This window comes from Carettochelys insculpta, chromosome 8 (genome assembly GCF_033958435.1).
Source record: "Carettochelys insculpta isolate YL-2023 chromosome 8, ASM3395843v1, whole genome shotgun sequence".
In the NCBI taxonomy this organism is placed as follows: Eukaryota; Metazoa; Chordata; order Testudines; family Carettochelyidae; genus Carettochelys; species Carettochelys insculpta.
The window spans coordinates 73,687,334-73,701,325 of record NC_134144.1 but is presented as its reverse complement, the minus strand read 5'-3'; the positions used below and the strand labels follow the sequence as shown (position 1 = coordinate 73,701,325).

General features: G+C 62.8%; 1 protein-coding gene across 3 annotated transcripts in view; it reads right to left on the bottom strand.

Moving 5' to 3' along the window:
• Positions 1-2,812: 2,812 nt before the first annotated feature.
• The window catches only part of PLCD4 (phospholipase C delta 4), a 28,868-nt gene continuing 17,688 nt past the window's right edge, over positions 2,813-13,992 (bottom strand). For 2 of the 3 annotated variants that reach the window (XM_075001508.1, XM_075001510.1), the window contains exons 9-16: positions 12,598-12,750; positions 10,466-10,624; positions 9,816-9,963; positions 8,165-8,281; positions 5,576-5,754; positions 4,973-5,108; positions 4,712-4,861; positions 2,813-4,024 (exon numbers count right to left, since the gene is read on the bottom strand). In XM_075001508.1, coding sequence (XP_074857609.1) covers positions 3,924-4,024; positions 4,712-4,861; positions 4,973-5,108; positions 5,576-5,754; positions 8,165-8,281; positions 9,816-9,963; positions 10,466-10,624; positions 12,598-12,750 — 1,143 coding nt within the window. In that variant the 3' untranslated portion in view covers positions 2,813-3,923. The remainder of the gene's footprint in view (positions 4,025-4,711; positions 4,862-4,972; positions 5,109-5,575; positions 5,755-8,164; positions 8,282-9,815; positions 9,964-10,465; positions 10,625-12,597; positions 12,751-13,992) is intronic. The other variant, XM_075001511.1, reaches the window with a different exon arrangement.

Here is a 13,992-nt window from a genome sequence, read left to right as displayed (position 1 = left end):
TTCTAACTGGGATGGGCTCCCTCCTTCGCGCCGTCGGCTCCCTTCCCCCGCCGGGGTCCCCCGGCTGCTGCACGCACCGTCCAGCCCTTGGGGATGCTCAGGGCCCATACGGCTGGGCTCCGCGGCACTGGGTGTCCCCCTCCCGGTGGCGTGAGCCGCTTCTGCCGCAGTGGCCCTCTTGCCAGGCTGGCAGGGCGGGAAGAGCCGTTTCCTGCTGAGGAGGCTTTCAGAGGCAAGCAGGGCCGGAGGGAGGGTGGGCCACACGCCGAGGCTGTGCAGAGGGGCCGGTGGTTCTCCCTGGAGGAGCCCCCACCCCCAGCCACGAGCCCGGCAGGCTCTGAAGTTACCGGGTTGTCCAGCTGGGAGGGTTTGGTTAACGCTGCGAGGCTGAAACGCGAAGGGGCCCTGGTCCGGTTCCAGGCTCGACGGCAGCCCTGGCTGCAGCGCTCTGGGGGCGGGTAGCGGCTGGATTTCGTGCGCTGTATCTTTCACCTCTTTTCCAGCTCAGCTCAAACCCTGGCCCAGCCCGGGAGAGGGCTCGTCAGGTCGCCTCGCCTGCCGTAGAGCGCACCGCAGCTCACCCGTGGCTCCGCGCGGGGGGAAACCGAGGCCCAGGCAGGCTGGTGCTTGGCAGAGCCCAAACCTGAGTTTGTAGTGCTGCTGAGGTCGGCACTCGGCAGGGCCTGTCTCCCAGCCAGCGATGGGGTCTGCAGCCCCGGCTGGGTCAGCCCTGCCCAAAGGTTTCCCAGCCAGGTGGGGAGCCTCTCCGAGACAGCGCCAGGCGCTGAGCAGCTGGAGGGCTCTTAGGGCATTGACGAACCTCGCCTCCCTGCCCCAGCCAACTTCCTGCTACTACTGACGCTCCCTGCAGCCGGACTTGGGGGTGTGATTCCTCTTGCCCTGCCTGCAGCTGCTGGGGGGGTGTTACCGGGCAGCCACATTCCACAGAAGAGGCAGTCGCATGGCAGGGGAGGGAGGGTCAGTTCCTCGGCAGCGGAGCTTCGTGCTCTGGGAGGGCTGGAACCGTGGTAACGTGCAAGCCGCTTGGGGTTTGCATGGTGGAGAGACCATCCACCCTTCCCCTCCTCTTCACAGGAGAGAGAGTGACTCACCCGCCCCAGTGCCCTTCCTGCCTGCTGGAGTCGGCTGAGCTGTGCAGAGGGGCTCACCCCAGTCTGGCCTTCCCAGGCCCCCCACCCTTCCTGGAGGTTTGGTTGAGCCCTGTTTTGGGGTGAGCTCCCGGGGGCGTGAGCAGAGCGCAGTGCCCCCCGCAGGCACACGGCGCAGTCTCTGGGCAGCAGGGGACTGGAACTGGGCCTATGAGAAGAGCGTTAGAGCTGCAGTGCTGACCTGCGGCTGTCCCCTGGCTAACTCCAGCTGCTTTATCAGCCTTGCCCCGGTATCTCCCCCCACCCCACCCCAGAGGTGTCACATTGAGCAACAGGGTGGGCACGGCTGCCAAGCTGCTCAGCTCTAGTGCCTCTGGGAGCCCACCCTGAGCGCCAGCAGGGCCAAAGGAAGAGGTGCCCAGCTGCCCCATGGCGCAGTCTCTCTCTTGGCCCGTGCTAGGGCCAGGCACCCAGCCGCCATGGGGCTAGGAGGTCCCTCGTCCCCGGGTCGTCTCTTGTAGCTTCTCTCGTCTCCCTGAGTCCTTCGGTCAGTGTCGCTGTCCTGGCCAGGCACTGGGCCGGCTCTGCTCTCGCTGGCCAGGCATGGAGTCACTATCCATGGAGCTTCTGGGGTACGACTGCAGTCACTGAAGGTTTAGTGACAGGGAGGAGCCGTGTTCCTCTGTATCCCAGCAAAGCAAACCAGCAGTCCCGGGCCACGGAAAAAACTAACAAAATAACTTTTTAGGTGATGAGCTTTCATGGGGGGGGGATCGCTCATTGGTTGAGCATTGGGCTGCTCAGCCCAGGGTGTGAGCTCAGCCCTCAAGGAGGTTAGTGAGGGGTTGGGGAAAATAGATTTAAAAAAAAATCGGTCAGGGCTGGTGCTTGTCCTGCCAAGAGGGCAGGGGACTGGACTCAATGACCTGCCAAGGTCCCTTCCAGCTCTGAGATGTGTATCTCCACCTGTTTATAGTTACTGCTCCGGGGCCAGAGAGAGCACCGGACCGGAAAGGGCAGGACAGGGTTACAGCAGAGATCCAAAAACCTGACGTAAAACTGGCAGAGCCGATAGATAGGACAGAGGTGGGAGGGGAGAGAATTACTACCGAAGGCAGGACGCTCGGTACTTCTCTCCCCTTCACCCTCCCTCCGTCCTATGTATCTGAGCGGTCAGATTTTATTTCCGGTTTTTGGATCTCTGTGTTATCACTCTGGCCTGCCCTTTCCAGCACAGCTCTCTCTCCGGTACGGGAGCAGTGGGTCTGCCCCCCAAAGCTCTTCGCCGAATACGTTCTTGTGGTTGTCTTTGCAATGGGCCTGGGACTGCTGGTTTGCTTTGTGAAGACTGAGCTGTGTTCGACTCTGTGCTTTCTTTTCCCATGTGGTGCTGTTCCCACACCATCACCCCCTCCCGGGAACGGGCACCAGGGGAGGGATCACTTGATTCCCTGGTCTGTTCTGCCCTCTGGGCACCTGGCATTAGCCTCCGTTGGCAGCCACGATCCTGAACGAGCTGGACCTAGGGGCTGACCCAGGGTGGCCATTCTTAGGCTCTCACTCTGCCATTCCTGTGTTCCCTCGACACCCTTCCACTGTGTTCTTGTGATTCTCACAGCCCGTGGGGCCCCCACTTCCCCCCTCCGTACTGACGCTTCTCCCTTTTGGTTACATGCGCCAAAAAAGCCACTGCCACGCCCAACTTCTGGATTTGTAACCGGCCTCTTCTTTATTGGGCCTCCCTGGTGGTGCGAGGCTGGAGCAGCTCGGGGCAGCTCATCCCAGTCCGTAGGGCCGCGGGGTCCATGCCCAGCCCATAAAGCCACATTACAAACACCAGCACAAAGCAGGAGCTGGGACGGGGGCTTGGAGGGGAGGTGGCTGCAGCTTCCTGCCCGGGTGGTTCCCAGGGGCTCTCTCAGGGACTTTGCTCCTGGCCTTCAGACTCCAGCAAGGCCAGAGGTCAGCTGGATTCGCGACCGCGCAGAACTGCGCTGCCCTGGGCCTGCGTTCGGGCCGGGTCTGCAGACAGCGGCTCTGCTGCCCGCTGCTCTGCTCTGCTCCGACCTAGCAAGTTACCCGCTGCTGGACCAGCGGCAGCCCACTGGGGCGTCTGCCTCAGGGCTGGAGGGGCCTGTCTCACCTGGGCCCCCTGCGGTCAGGGCAGGTACAGGAGCAGAGAAGTCCCAGCAATGGGGAGCACGTTACTAGTGGGGAGCCAGCAGCGTAGGAGTCCCCTCCTGGGGCCCTGTCCGGCCCAAGCTCCTGGCTGGCTGGGCAGAGGATCCGTTGCGCGCCGGATCCCAGGAGGATGCTCTTGCTGTGCTGTTTGCCCACGGCCAGCTTGGGACGCGCGTGCGGGACAGGAGAGCAGCCAGGGGCCTGGGCCGCAGCTTCGGTTACAGCCTGGCCTGAGACCCGGGGCCGGGTGCCAATGAGCACCTCGGGCAGCGAATGCCCCAGGCAGCAGTGGGCTGAGGGACAAGGGCAGCTGCGAGAGGTGACGGTCTTTGCCCGCTGTGTACTGCCGGCACTAGAAGAGGCCCAGGCACAGAGCAGGCACCCAAACCCACGTCGGAGCCATGAGATGGGGGGTGGGCTCCTGCCTCCCAGCCTGGCTGAGCTCTGGGCCACCCAGCGGGCACAAAATAGCAGCAGCCCCCAGTGGTCACCACCGGCTGAGAAAGAAAACAGGCATCGTGCGAAGCAGCCGGCTCTACAGCCCCTCGGCCTGGTGGCTTCTCTCCAGCAGCGGTCGGGGCAGGGCCGTTAACGGGGGGGGTTGGGGAGTGGCTGGCGTGACCCCCTCAGCTCCTAGTCGGGGCGCGGGAGCTCCATGATTCGGACGTGAACAAAGAGAGAGGAGGGTGACATGGCCGTGCCGTCCCTGGAGAGGAGGTGGACGTGCCGGTAACCTGCGGAGGAGACACCAGCAAGGTGGGGTTGACTGGGCAGGTAGCAGCGGCGAAGAGCTGTGGGCTTCCCCCGCCTGGGCGTGCAACACTCCCCTGGTGTCTGTTCCGGAGGGATTCCTCCAGCTTGACTTCACCTGCCCCCAGTGCCAGGTCCCCTTCCTCTCCCCAGTGTCCCCACCGTGCCCTGCTCCAGTGCGGCGAGAGTCCCACGTCCCTGGCACTGCTGGTTTGTCCCACGCGTCCTTGGCCAGGCCTCTCCCACCCTGCATCCCAAACAGGCCGGAGGTCACCAGGGTTCCCGCTGATTGTTTTCATGCATGGGCAGAATAACTGTTGTGTTCCCCAAGGCATGTGCGATGGGCACCACCCATAGAAACACACACTGCCGCCTGGGTGGCCCCTCAATCCTGGGCAGCCGTCCACACGCCCAGCTTACAGGAGCCCCCTCTCCCATGCCCTTCTCAGTCTCCCTGGAGCTCCCCGGGACCGGGACCCGCCCAGCGCCGTGGTGCTGCCCCAACCTGTCTAGCCCCACACTGCCCCCTCTCCGTGGGGGGCAATGAAAGGCACGGGTGGCTTGGCTCCTGCTCTTGCTCCAGGGTGCTCTCCTGGCGAGCTACTGCCCATCCCCGGCCCTGGCAGTGGGTGGCCCCTGGCAATGCCATGGCCTGCAGGGCTGGGACTCGCCTGCTCTGATGCTGCAGAACGGCAGGGTGAACTGGCCCACAAAGTCGTTCCTGGACATCCTGTCGTAATCCTCCACCACGAAGCGCACGAGGGCCAGCTCGGGGACGTGCACCTGGAACTGCAGCGTCTGCCGCCAGCTGGGGTTAAAGCCTGGGGAGGGACAGAGGCGGGGTCAGGGCCCGGGGGCCCAGGGCCAGCTCCTCCAGCTGCTGGAGGCGCTGCCCTGGGGGAGGCGGGCTCGGGCGGCCAGGCCGGACTCACCGTTGTTGGCCACGTATGCGGTCTCCTGCTTGGCCTGGTCGGCGGGGACACCGTGGATCTCCACACGCACCAAGGGGTCGACAATGGCGCTGGCCTTGCTGCTGGCCACCTTGGGGAGCTGCTGCCCGCTTATGACCTGCAGAGACACCGCGCGGCAGAGCGAGGGCCTGTGAGCGCGGGGACCCAGCATCCCACGGGCCCCAGGAGCAGCGATCCTGGTCGGCTGGTTAGCAGAGCCCCCAGCCGGCAGCCTGTGTTAACAGAGGTGGTGCACGTCGTACGTGCCTCAGTGCGCTTAAAATTTATTCCGTGCATAGAGGCACCCGATGAGAGGAAGCGTTGCCTGGGAGCTCTGCCAGCAGCTGGGAGCTCTGCAGGCTTGGGGCAGGCTGCTACCCAAACACTGCAAGGGACACCGCACCAGGCCCGGAGCCACGGCTGCAGCCTGCAGCCTGAGGAGATGTCCCTGTCCCCAGCTGAGCTCCCCCCAGCACCTGCCCCCCACATTGCCTCCCCTCCCACTGGCAAGAGACCCCAGGCAGGGCTGCCAGGCCGGGCGCGGTGCTGCTCTGCTTGCCAGGGGGCTCCGGGAGGCTGGCGTACCTGAACAGCCAGGCTCCACAGGCTGCCCCCGGCCCAGCTCTGGGGATCCTGGGGGTCAAAGGCAGCCCCCTCATCCCTCAGGAAAGCCGGTTTGAGCACGTAGCCGCAGCGGCCGTTCTGCCGGAAGAGTCCGTCACACAGGTCCATCTCCAGCCCGGCCGTCTGCACGTTCATGGCCACTGGGGGAGGGAGACAGCAGGTGCTTGTGGGGCCACGGCCATGGGACCGACCCACACGGGGCCTGAGCGCCCCCCACACAAGCTGCTCATTACTCCTCAAGTCCCATCTCCCCATCCCCGCAACTGGCCAGAGCCCCCTGGATAAACTAGGGCCCAGCAGGCTGGCCCAGGATGGAAAGTGGGCTGCTGTGTCCAGGGCAGGGCCATTAGAGAGCCAGGCAATCTGGCATGACCTCGAAATCAAAAAGGAGTCCGATAAAGAGTGGAAATTAGGAGAAATTACAAAGGATGCAAACAATAGAGATATGCAGGGGCAAGGTTAGAAAGGCCAAGGCACAGAACGCGCTCAAAATAGCTAGAGACATAAAGGGTAACAAGAAGTCATTCTAGAAATACATTAGAAGCAAGAGGAAGACCGAGGACAGGGTCGACCCACTGCTCTGTGAGAAGGAGAAAAACAAAATCAGGAAACTTGGAAACAGCAGAGCTGCCGAATGACTTATTTGTTTCTGGCTTCACCAAGAAGCCTGATGCAGAGATGCCTCACAGTGAATGCTAGTGGGAAGTGCGGAGGGTTTAGAGGATATAATTTAAAAAAAAAATAAATGAGTTAAAAATAACTTAGGGAAGTTAGATGTCTGCAAGTCACCAGGGCCTGATGAAATGCATCCTAGACTACTCAAGTAGCTGATAGAGGAGGTATCGGAGCCGTTAGCGACCATCTTTCAGAAGTCCTGGAAGGTGGGAAAGATTCCAGAAGACTGGAAAAGGGCAAACATGGTGCCCAGCTATAAAAGGGAGAATAAGAGCAAACCAGGAATTACAGCCCAGTCAGTTTAATTTCTGTGCCGGGAAAGATAATGGAACCACTAATTAAGGGATTCATCTGGAAGAAATAAGGTGATAGGTAACAGCCAGGGTGGATTTGCAAAGAACAAATCCTGCCAGACCAATCTGACAGCTCTTTGAGAGGACAAACAAGTCTTGTGGATAAGGGATGTGGAATACCTAGAGTTCAGTAAGGCATTTGTTACGGTCTCGCATGATCTTATCAATAAACTAGGCAAATACAGCTTAGATGGGGCCACTGTAAGGTGGGTGCATAACTGGCTGGATAACCGTTCTCAGAGAGTGGTTATTAATGGTTCGCAGTCTTGCTGCAAGGGCATAACAAGGGGGGGGGGTCCTCAGAGATCTGTTTTGGGGCCAGTTCTATTAACTATCTCCATCGAGAGAGGACGCTTATTTAGTCTGCAGATGAGCCCAAGCTGGGAGGGGCTGTGGTTGTGTTGGAGGACAGGGTCAGAATTCAAAACGATCTGGACAGACTGGAGAATTGGCCTGAGGTAAAGAGGATGGAGCGTAAGAAGGACAAATGCAAAGTGCTCCACTTAGGGAGGGACAACCAGCTTCCAACGCACAGAATGGGAAGCGACTGTCTCGGAAGCAGTGCTGCGGGAAGGGATGGAGGGCTCAGAGTGGGCCACAAGCTGAGTGCGAGTCAACAGCCTGACACGGATGCAAAAGAAGCAAGTGTGATTCTGGGAGGCTTTAACAGGAGTGTGTGAGCAAGACAGGAGAAGTTGTTCTTCCGTTTACTCAGCGCTCATTAGGCCTCAGCTGGAGTCTTGTGTCTGGTTCTGGGCCCCATATTTCAAGCGGGATGGGGAGAAATTGGAGAAGGCCCAGAGAAGAGCAGCAGGAATGATGAAGGGTCCAGAGAACATGAGCTGTGAGGGACGACTGGAAGAACCGGGCTTGTTTAGCTCAGAAAAGAGAAGACTGAGAAGGGACATGACAGCGGTTTTCACGCACCTCAAAGAGTGTTACCAGGAGGAGAAGGGAGAAAAATTGCTCCCCTTGGCCTCTGAGGACAGGACGAGGAGCAATGGGCTTAAACTGCAGCCAGGGAGGTCTAGATTAGACATTAGGAAGAAGTTCCTACCTGTCAGGGTGGTTAAACACTGGAATAAGCTGCCTGGGGAGGTTGTGGGATCTCCATCCCTAGAGATATTTAAGGGCAGGTTAGATGGACATCTGTCTGGGATGGTCTAGATGCTGCTTGGCCCTGCCATGAGGGCAGGGGGCTGGACTCCATGACCTCTCGAGGTCCCTTCAGTCCTAGTGTTGTGTGCGTCGCTGGTTCTATACCCCTCACTCAGCCCGTGGGGCTGGGGGCTCACTGTTACCACTCGGTACCCCACTGCCCTGGCAGCAGTAACACAAAGAGCCGGGCACCCCCTGGCTGCAGCCGCCCCAGGGTTTCTGCTGGATCCCCGGGGCCCGCCCTGCTCTGCCCTGGCCAGCCCCTGTTCTCCCACCAGACACCCAGAGCTCTGGGCCCAGGCCTGGTTGCAGGTTCGGGGTCAGGCTTGCCCCGCATCGCCCCTCCAGCCCCAGCGGGCCCTACCGAGCTGGCAGCCCACGTTCCACATCTCCTGCGGGTTGTAGTTGGAGGAGTCCAGCCTCAGCCCTCGTGGGTAGATGCGCGTCAGCTGCCAGGCCGTGTGACGCACGAACTCGTTCCCTGGGGCAGAGGAGATGGTCACCCCCCGGGCTTGCTGACCCTCCCAGCACCACTCCCACGCCCCCTCAGAGCCCCCATCCTTCTCCCAGGCACCCCTCCCCCACAGCCTCATTGACCCCCCCAACCCCAGGGCCCCCACCCCTCTCCCAGGCACCCCCCACAGCCTCATTGACCCCCCCACCCCAGGGCCCCCATCCCTCTCCAGGCACCCCTCCCCCACCTCCCACAGCCTCACTGACCCCCCCACCCCAGGGCCCCCCATCCCTCTCCCAGGCACCCCTCCCCCACCCCCCACAGCCTCATTGACACCCCCCACCCCAGGGCCCCCATCCCTCTCCAGGCACCCCTCCCCCACCTCCCACAGCCTCACTGCCCCCCACCCCCACCCCAGGGCCCCATCCCTCTCCCAGACACCCTCCCCCACCCCCCACAGCCTCACTGACCCCTCCTCCCAGGCACCCCTCCCCCACCCCCCACAGCTTCACTGACCCCCCCTCCCAGACACACCTCCCCCCACCCCCCACAGCCTCACTGACCCCTGTCTCCCAAGCACCCCTCCCCCACCCCCCCACAGCCTCACTGACCCCCACCCCAGCACCCCCATCCCTCTCCCAGACACCCCTCCCCCACCTCCCCACAGCCTCACTGACCCCCCCATCCCTCTCCCAGGCACCCCACCCCCACAGCTACCCCTCCTCCAGCCTGCAGAGCCCCCCACAAGCCGGGCACAGAGCTGGCTGTCCAGGGCCACCCCAGCACAGGTGCCCGGTGGGCGAGGTGCTTGGAGCTCAGTGAGGGGCTGGGGAGTCAGAGCCCCACCCCGCCTGCATTCCCCCGCTAGTGGCGGCTGTCTGGTAGCACCAGGGCCTGCCTGACCCCAGTGAGCCGGAGCCAGCGCAGGGGCACACAGGCTGATGGAGCAGGACTGGGCACGGGGCTCTGGCTGCAGCGGGGGAGGGTTTTCCTGGGTGCCAGGAGGCTGCTGGCCTCAGAGCTGCCCCATGGGGCACTGCTCAGCAGAGGTTGTGGTGGGGTGAGGGCCAGAGCACCCAGGCCTCTGGGGCGTCTCTGCAGAGGCTGCTCCAATGACACCGGAGACTGATGCTCAGAAGGGCCACAAGCCAGGGAGCCTCCCCTCAGGCCAGCATCCCCCACGTTCCCCTGCCTGGATCCCAAAGCCAAACTTCGGCCCCACAGGACGGCAGGGGAAAGTGAGGCACCAGCTGGGGGAAGGGACTGGTCTGAGCTGCCAGAGGGGGGCAGTGGCAGAGCCAGGGATAGAACCCAGGAGTCCTGTCTCCCATCAGCCTTACTTGCTCTAACCACTAGACCCCACTGCATTCCCACAGCTGGGCTAGAACCAGGGGTCCCACCCCTCAGCCATTGGATCTCAGGCCATCCTGCTGGAAAGGAACCCCCACAGCCCCTCACGCTCTGCCCTGCCAGCCCCTGAATGCTTGGCTGTGCCTCTGAGCAGCTGGGGTTTCTCACCCGTTTGGCATCCCCTGCCCCCCTGGCTGGGACGTCCCCCTACCTGCCTCCTGGATGAGCTTCCTGGCACTGTCCTCGGGCAGGGAGGCCATCTCGTCGGGCTGGCAGCGGGCCAGCGCCTCCTGGAAGCCGCGGAAGGGAACGCTGCGGCAGTAGACGACGTAGTCGTCCAGGGTGCTGGCCTGGGATTTCTGCCAAGCACCGAGTGGGTCAGAGCCCGGGGGAGGGCTGGCACCCCAAGCACCACAGCTGGAGGGGCCCTGGGCACAGAGCTCACCTGCCTCTGGAGCTGGGCCAACGCCCAGGGAAAGCTGTGCCCACGCTGACCCCAGACTCTGGGACTGGCACCGGCACTGAGATGCCCCAGCCATGGGGCAGCTGGCACTGGAATCGTGGGCAAAGCCCCAGTGCAGCTGACCTCAGGGTCGCCAGGAGAAGGCCTGGGTGTGCCCTGGCTGGCTTCTGGCAGTTTGGCGCAGGGCCGGGGCAGCTCCCTGCCAGGACTGGCATTCCCCCAGTGCTGGGGGGTGTTCTGGGGAAGGGGTGGCGTGCCCCGGGCTCCGGGAAGCCCCAGTGTGAGAGGGCGCCAGCCCCTGGGGGGAGCTGTCCAGTGCCCAACCTGGAGCAGCCTCCAGCACCAGAGCCCCCCGCCCTGGCATGGTGCCCCCCCACTGGGGGAGGTGATCTCTGTACCTCGGCCTCCCCCTGGTCCTCGTGCCTCAGGCTCTCTGCCTCTAGCGCATCCACATCCTCCAGCGCAGCCGTCTCCATGGCCTCATCCTGCTGCGTGCTTGGCGAGCGCGCCCAGCTCTCCGCCCGCTTCCCCTTCACAATGACCTTGCCTCTCAGCCCCTGCCAGACACCAGGAGGGGATGAAAGGAGGGATGCAGAGAGAAGTTGATTGGTCCAGCAAGGAAGAGCAGTAGTCAAAAAAGCAAACGGTGTTAGGCGTAATTAAAAAGGGACCGAGAATCAGCCAGAGAATCTCTTATTGCATCTGTATCAATCAATGGCACATCCGCTCCTTGAACAGCGTGGACAGACGCAGGCGCCTCAGCTCAGAAAAGAGATCTCGGCGCCGGAAAAAGTTCAGAAAAGGGCAAGACAATGGCGAGGGGGTTGGAATGGGTGTCGTGTGAAGAGAGGTTAAAGGCTGGGGCTTTTCAACTTGGAAAGAGGAGACCGAGGGGGCTGCGACAGAGGTCTAGAAAATCACGACAGGTGAGGAGAAAGTGACTATGGAAAAGTTATTGACTTGTTCCCAGAAGAACCAGGGGTCACCCAATGAAATGAACGGGCAGAGGGTTTAAAACTAGCAAAAGGAAAACAAAAAAGCAGTCAAGTTGCACTTTACAGACTAACAAACTAATTTATTAGGTGAGCTTCCTTGGGACAGACCCACTGAAGAAGTAGGTCTGTCCCATGAGATCTCACCTAATAAACTATTTTGCTAGTCTTTAAAGTGCTACTTGACTGCTTTTTGTTTTGATAGCGTATAGACTAGCACGGCTTCCTCTCTGTTAGTAACAAAAGGAAGTTTTCCTTCACGTGGCACATGGGCGGCCTGGGGAACTCCTCGCTGGAGGGGCTGTGCAGACCAGGGTTCAAAAAGAGCTCAATCAATCAGTGAGGCCCGGCAATGGCCGTTAGCCAGGCTGGATAAGGAGTGCTGTCCTGGCCTCGGTTTGTCAGAGCCTGGAAATGGGCGACAGGGAATTGATCGCTTGATGATTCCCTGTTCTGCTCTTTCCCTCTGGGGCACCCAGCATTGGCCACTGATCTGGCCTGCAAGGTTTGGAGCACCCTGCCCCGCACACCTCACCCCTCACCCCAAGCCAGATGCTGGGGAGCCTTGAGCCTCAGGAACCGGATCCAGGCAAGCCAAGGTCTGGATCCAGACAGCCAGCTGGCATTTGCCACCCCAGCCTAGGGGGTATACAAGGGGCCCAGGAGAGGCCTCCATTTGTCTTCAACCCAGCGTCGCAGCTCTGGAAGATCTCTGCTCTGAGCTGAGCCTGGGAGGACCGACGGCCCATCCTCACAAAGGGTGTATTCCACAGACTAACCAGCCAGCTAATCACTGCACGGCTGGGCAGCCCAGCCCGGAGAACGCTGCAAGAGCGCGAGTCGCCTGATCCCTTTCACCGTGTGAACGTTGGATAAGTAACCCTGTGGAGTTCAGCTGCTAAAGGCCAGGCCCAGCGTGCCCCTGGGGCGGATCTGAGGTACTCCCTGACCTGGGGAGGTGGACGGGAAGAAGGTGTTTGGATTTGGTGGGACTGGTTCCCTCTGTGTGGAGGAGACGGGCTGCGGCCCAAGGGAAGCTGGAGCGTCGGAGGGAGTTGGTGGCGTGACGTCTGGCTGGGCGGTGTGGCGGCAGCAGTGTTGGTGTGACAGGTCTGCGGCCCTACGGTGGAGGACCTCGGTCTCGGCTGGAAGAAGCCCTGTCCCTGAGCAACTAGCCCCGATTTCCCCCTCTCGGCTGAGCCCCCAGAAACTCCCGTATCACACTGGGGAGGAGATGGATGGAGAGACGGTGCGGGGGCAGGTGGGGGTGCAGACGAAGGCAGGAGAGCGCCCCCGCTGGAGAAGGGAGGGAATGTGACTCCATCTCCCCCAGGGAGCCCCACAGCCCCTCCAGAGCGAGCGCCCCCGGGGGCCCTGCTGGGAAGGCCGACTGTGCTCCTGGGGCACGCAGGGCGGACACGCTAACAGCTGGCGTGCAGGGAGGGGGCAGCTGTCACCAGTGGGCGGGATGGCTAACAGGACAGGTGAGGGGAGCTCCAGGCCAGGGGGCTGGAGCCCGGTGACAGCCCCTCCCCTACCTCGGGTGAAGGCAGCTGGCTGGGGTCGTGGCCATCGAGGGGGGCTGTGAGCAGCCGCTCTCCCAGGACCCCCTCGAGGTGCTGCACCAGGACACGCTCCTGCCCCGCACTGCAGTGGTTCTCCAGCGACAGGATGAGGGGGTAGTCAGACACCTGCAAAGCAAAGCGCCAGCTGCTCCCTGGGGCAGAGCCTCCGGTTCCCCTGGCCCCACCGCCACCGCCACTGGCACATGCCAGGCAGGGACCCACCTGTCTTCCTAGGCGAGGCCTGAAACCGCCGCCCCTTCGCAGCCTGTGACGGCTGCAGGACCCGCAGTGAATGGGAGGTGAAGAGCGCCCCGATGGGCCCCCCTCTTTGCACCCCCGACGCGCCCTGCCCCCATATCCCCTGATGGGCCCTGCCCCTACTTCCCCCCATGGGCCCTGCCTCTGTGCCCCAATGCGCCCCACCCCTGCATCCCCCGACGCGCCCTGCCCCCATATCCCCTGATGGGCCCTGCCCCCATATCCCCTGATGGGCCCTGCCCCTACTTCCCCCCATGGGCCCTGCCTCTGTGCCCCAATGCGCCCCACCCCTGCATCCCCCGACGCGCCCTGCCCCCATATCCCCTGATGGGCCCTGCCCCTACTTCCCCCCATGGGCCCTGCCTCTGTGCCCCAATGCGCCCCACCCCTGCATCCCCCGACGTGCCCTGCCCCCATATCCCCTGATGGGCCCTGCCCCCATATCCCCTGATGGGCCCTGCCTCTGTGCCCCAATGCGCCCCACCCCTACATCCCCTGACGCGCCCTGACCCCGCACCCCACCCCTACATCCCCTGATGTGCCCCATTCCTACATCCCCCAATGCACCCTGCCCCCGCACCCCACCCCTACATCCCCTGATGCACCCCACCCCGTGCCCCCCAATGGGCCCTGCCCTGACACCCCAATGGGCCCTGCCCCTGTGTCCCCCAATGGGCCCTGTCCCGGCACCCCAATGTGCCCCGCCCCTGCACTGCCTGTTCCTTGTGGAGTGTGTCACTGGCTCCCTGTGCCCTGGCCCATCACCAACAAACCCCCTGCTAGGCCCCCCGCTCCCCATGCGCAGCGCCCCCTGCTGCCCCCTCCCCACTCCCTGTGCCCAATGCCCCCTGCTGGGCACCCCACTCAGCAAGCAGAGAGGCATGGAGGGCTCAGGACCCCCCCAACCCCGGCCCCGGCCCCTGATGTAACTTGCCTTCTGCAGCCAGCCAGCGGGGCAGGGGGGGCTGCCCTACCTGGAAGGCGTACTGCCCCAGCAGGGTGGTGGGGGGCTGCCCTACCTGGAAGGCGTACTGCCCCAGCAGGGTGGTGGGGGGCTGCCCTACCTGGAAGGCGTACTGCCCCAGCGGGGCGGGGGGCTGCCCTACCTGG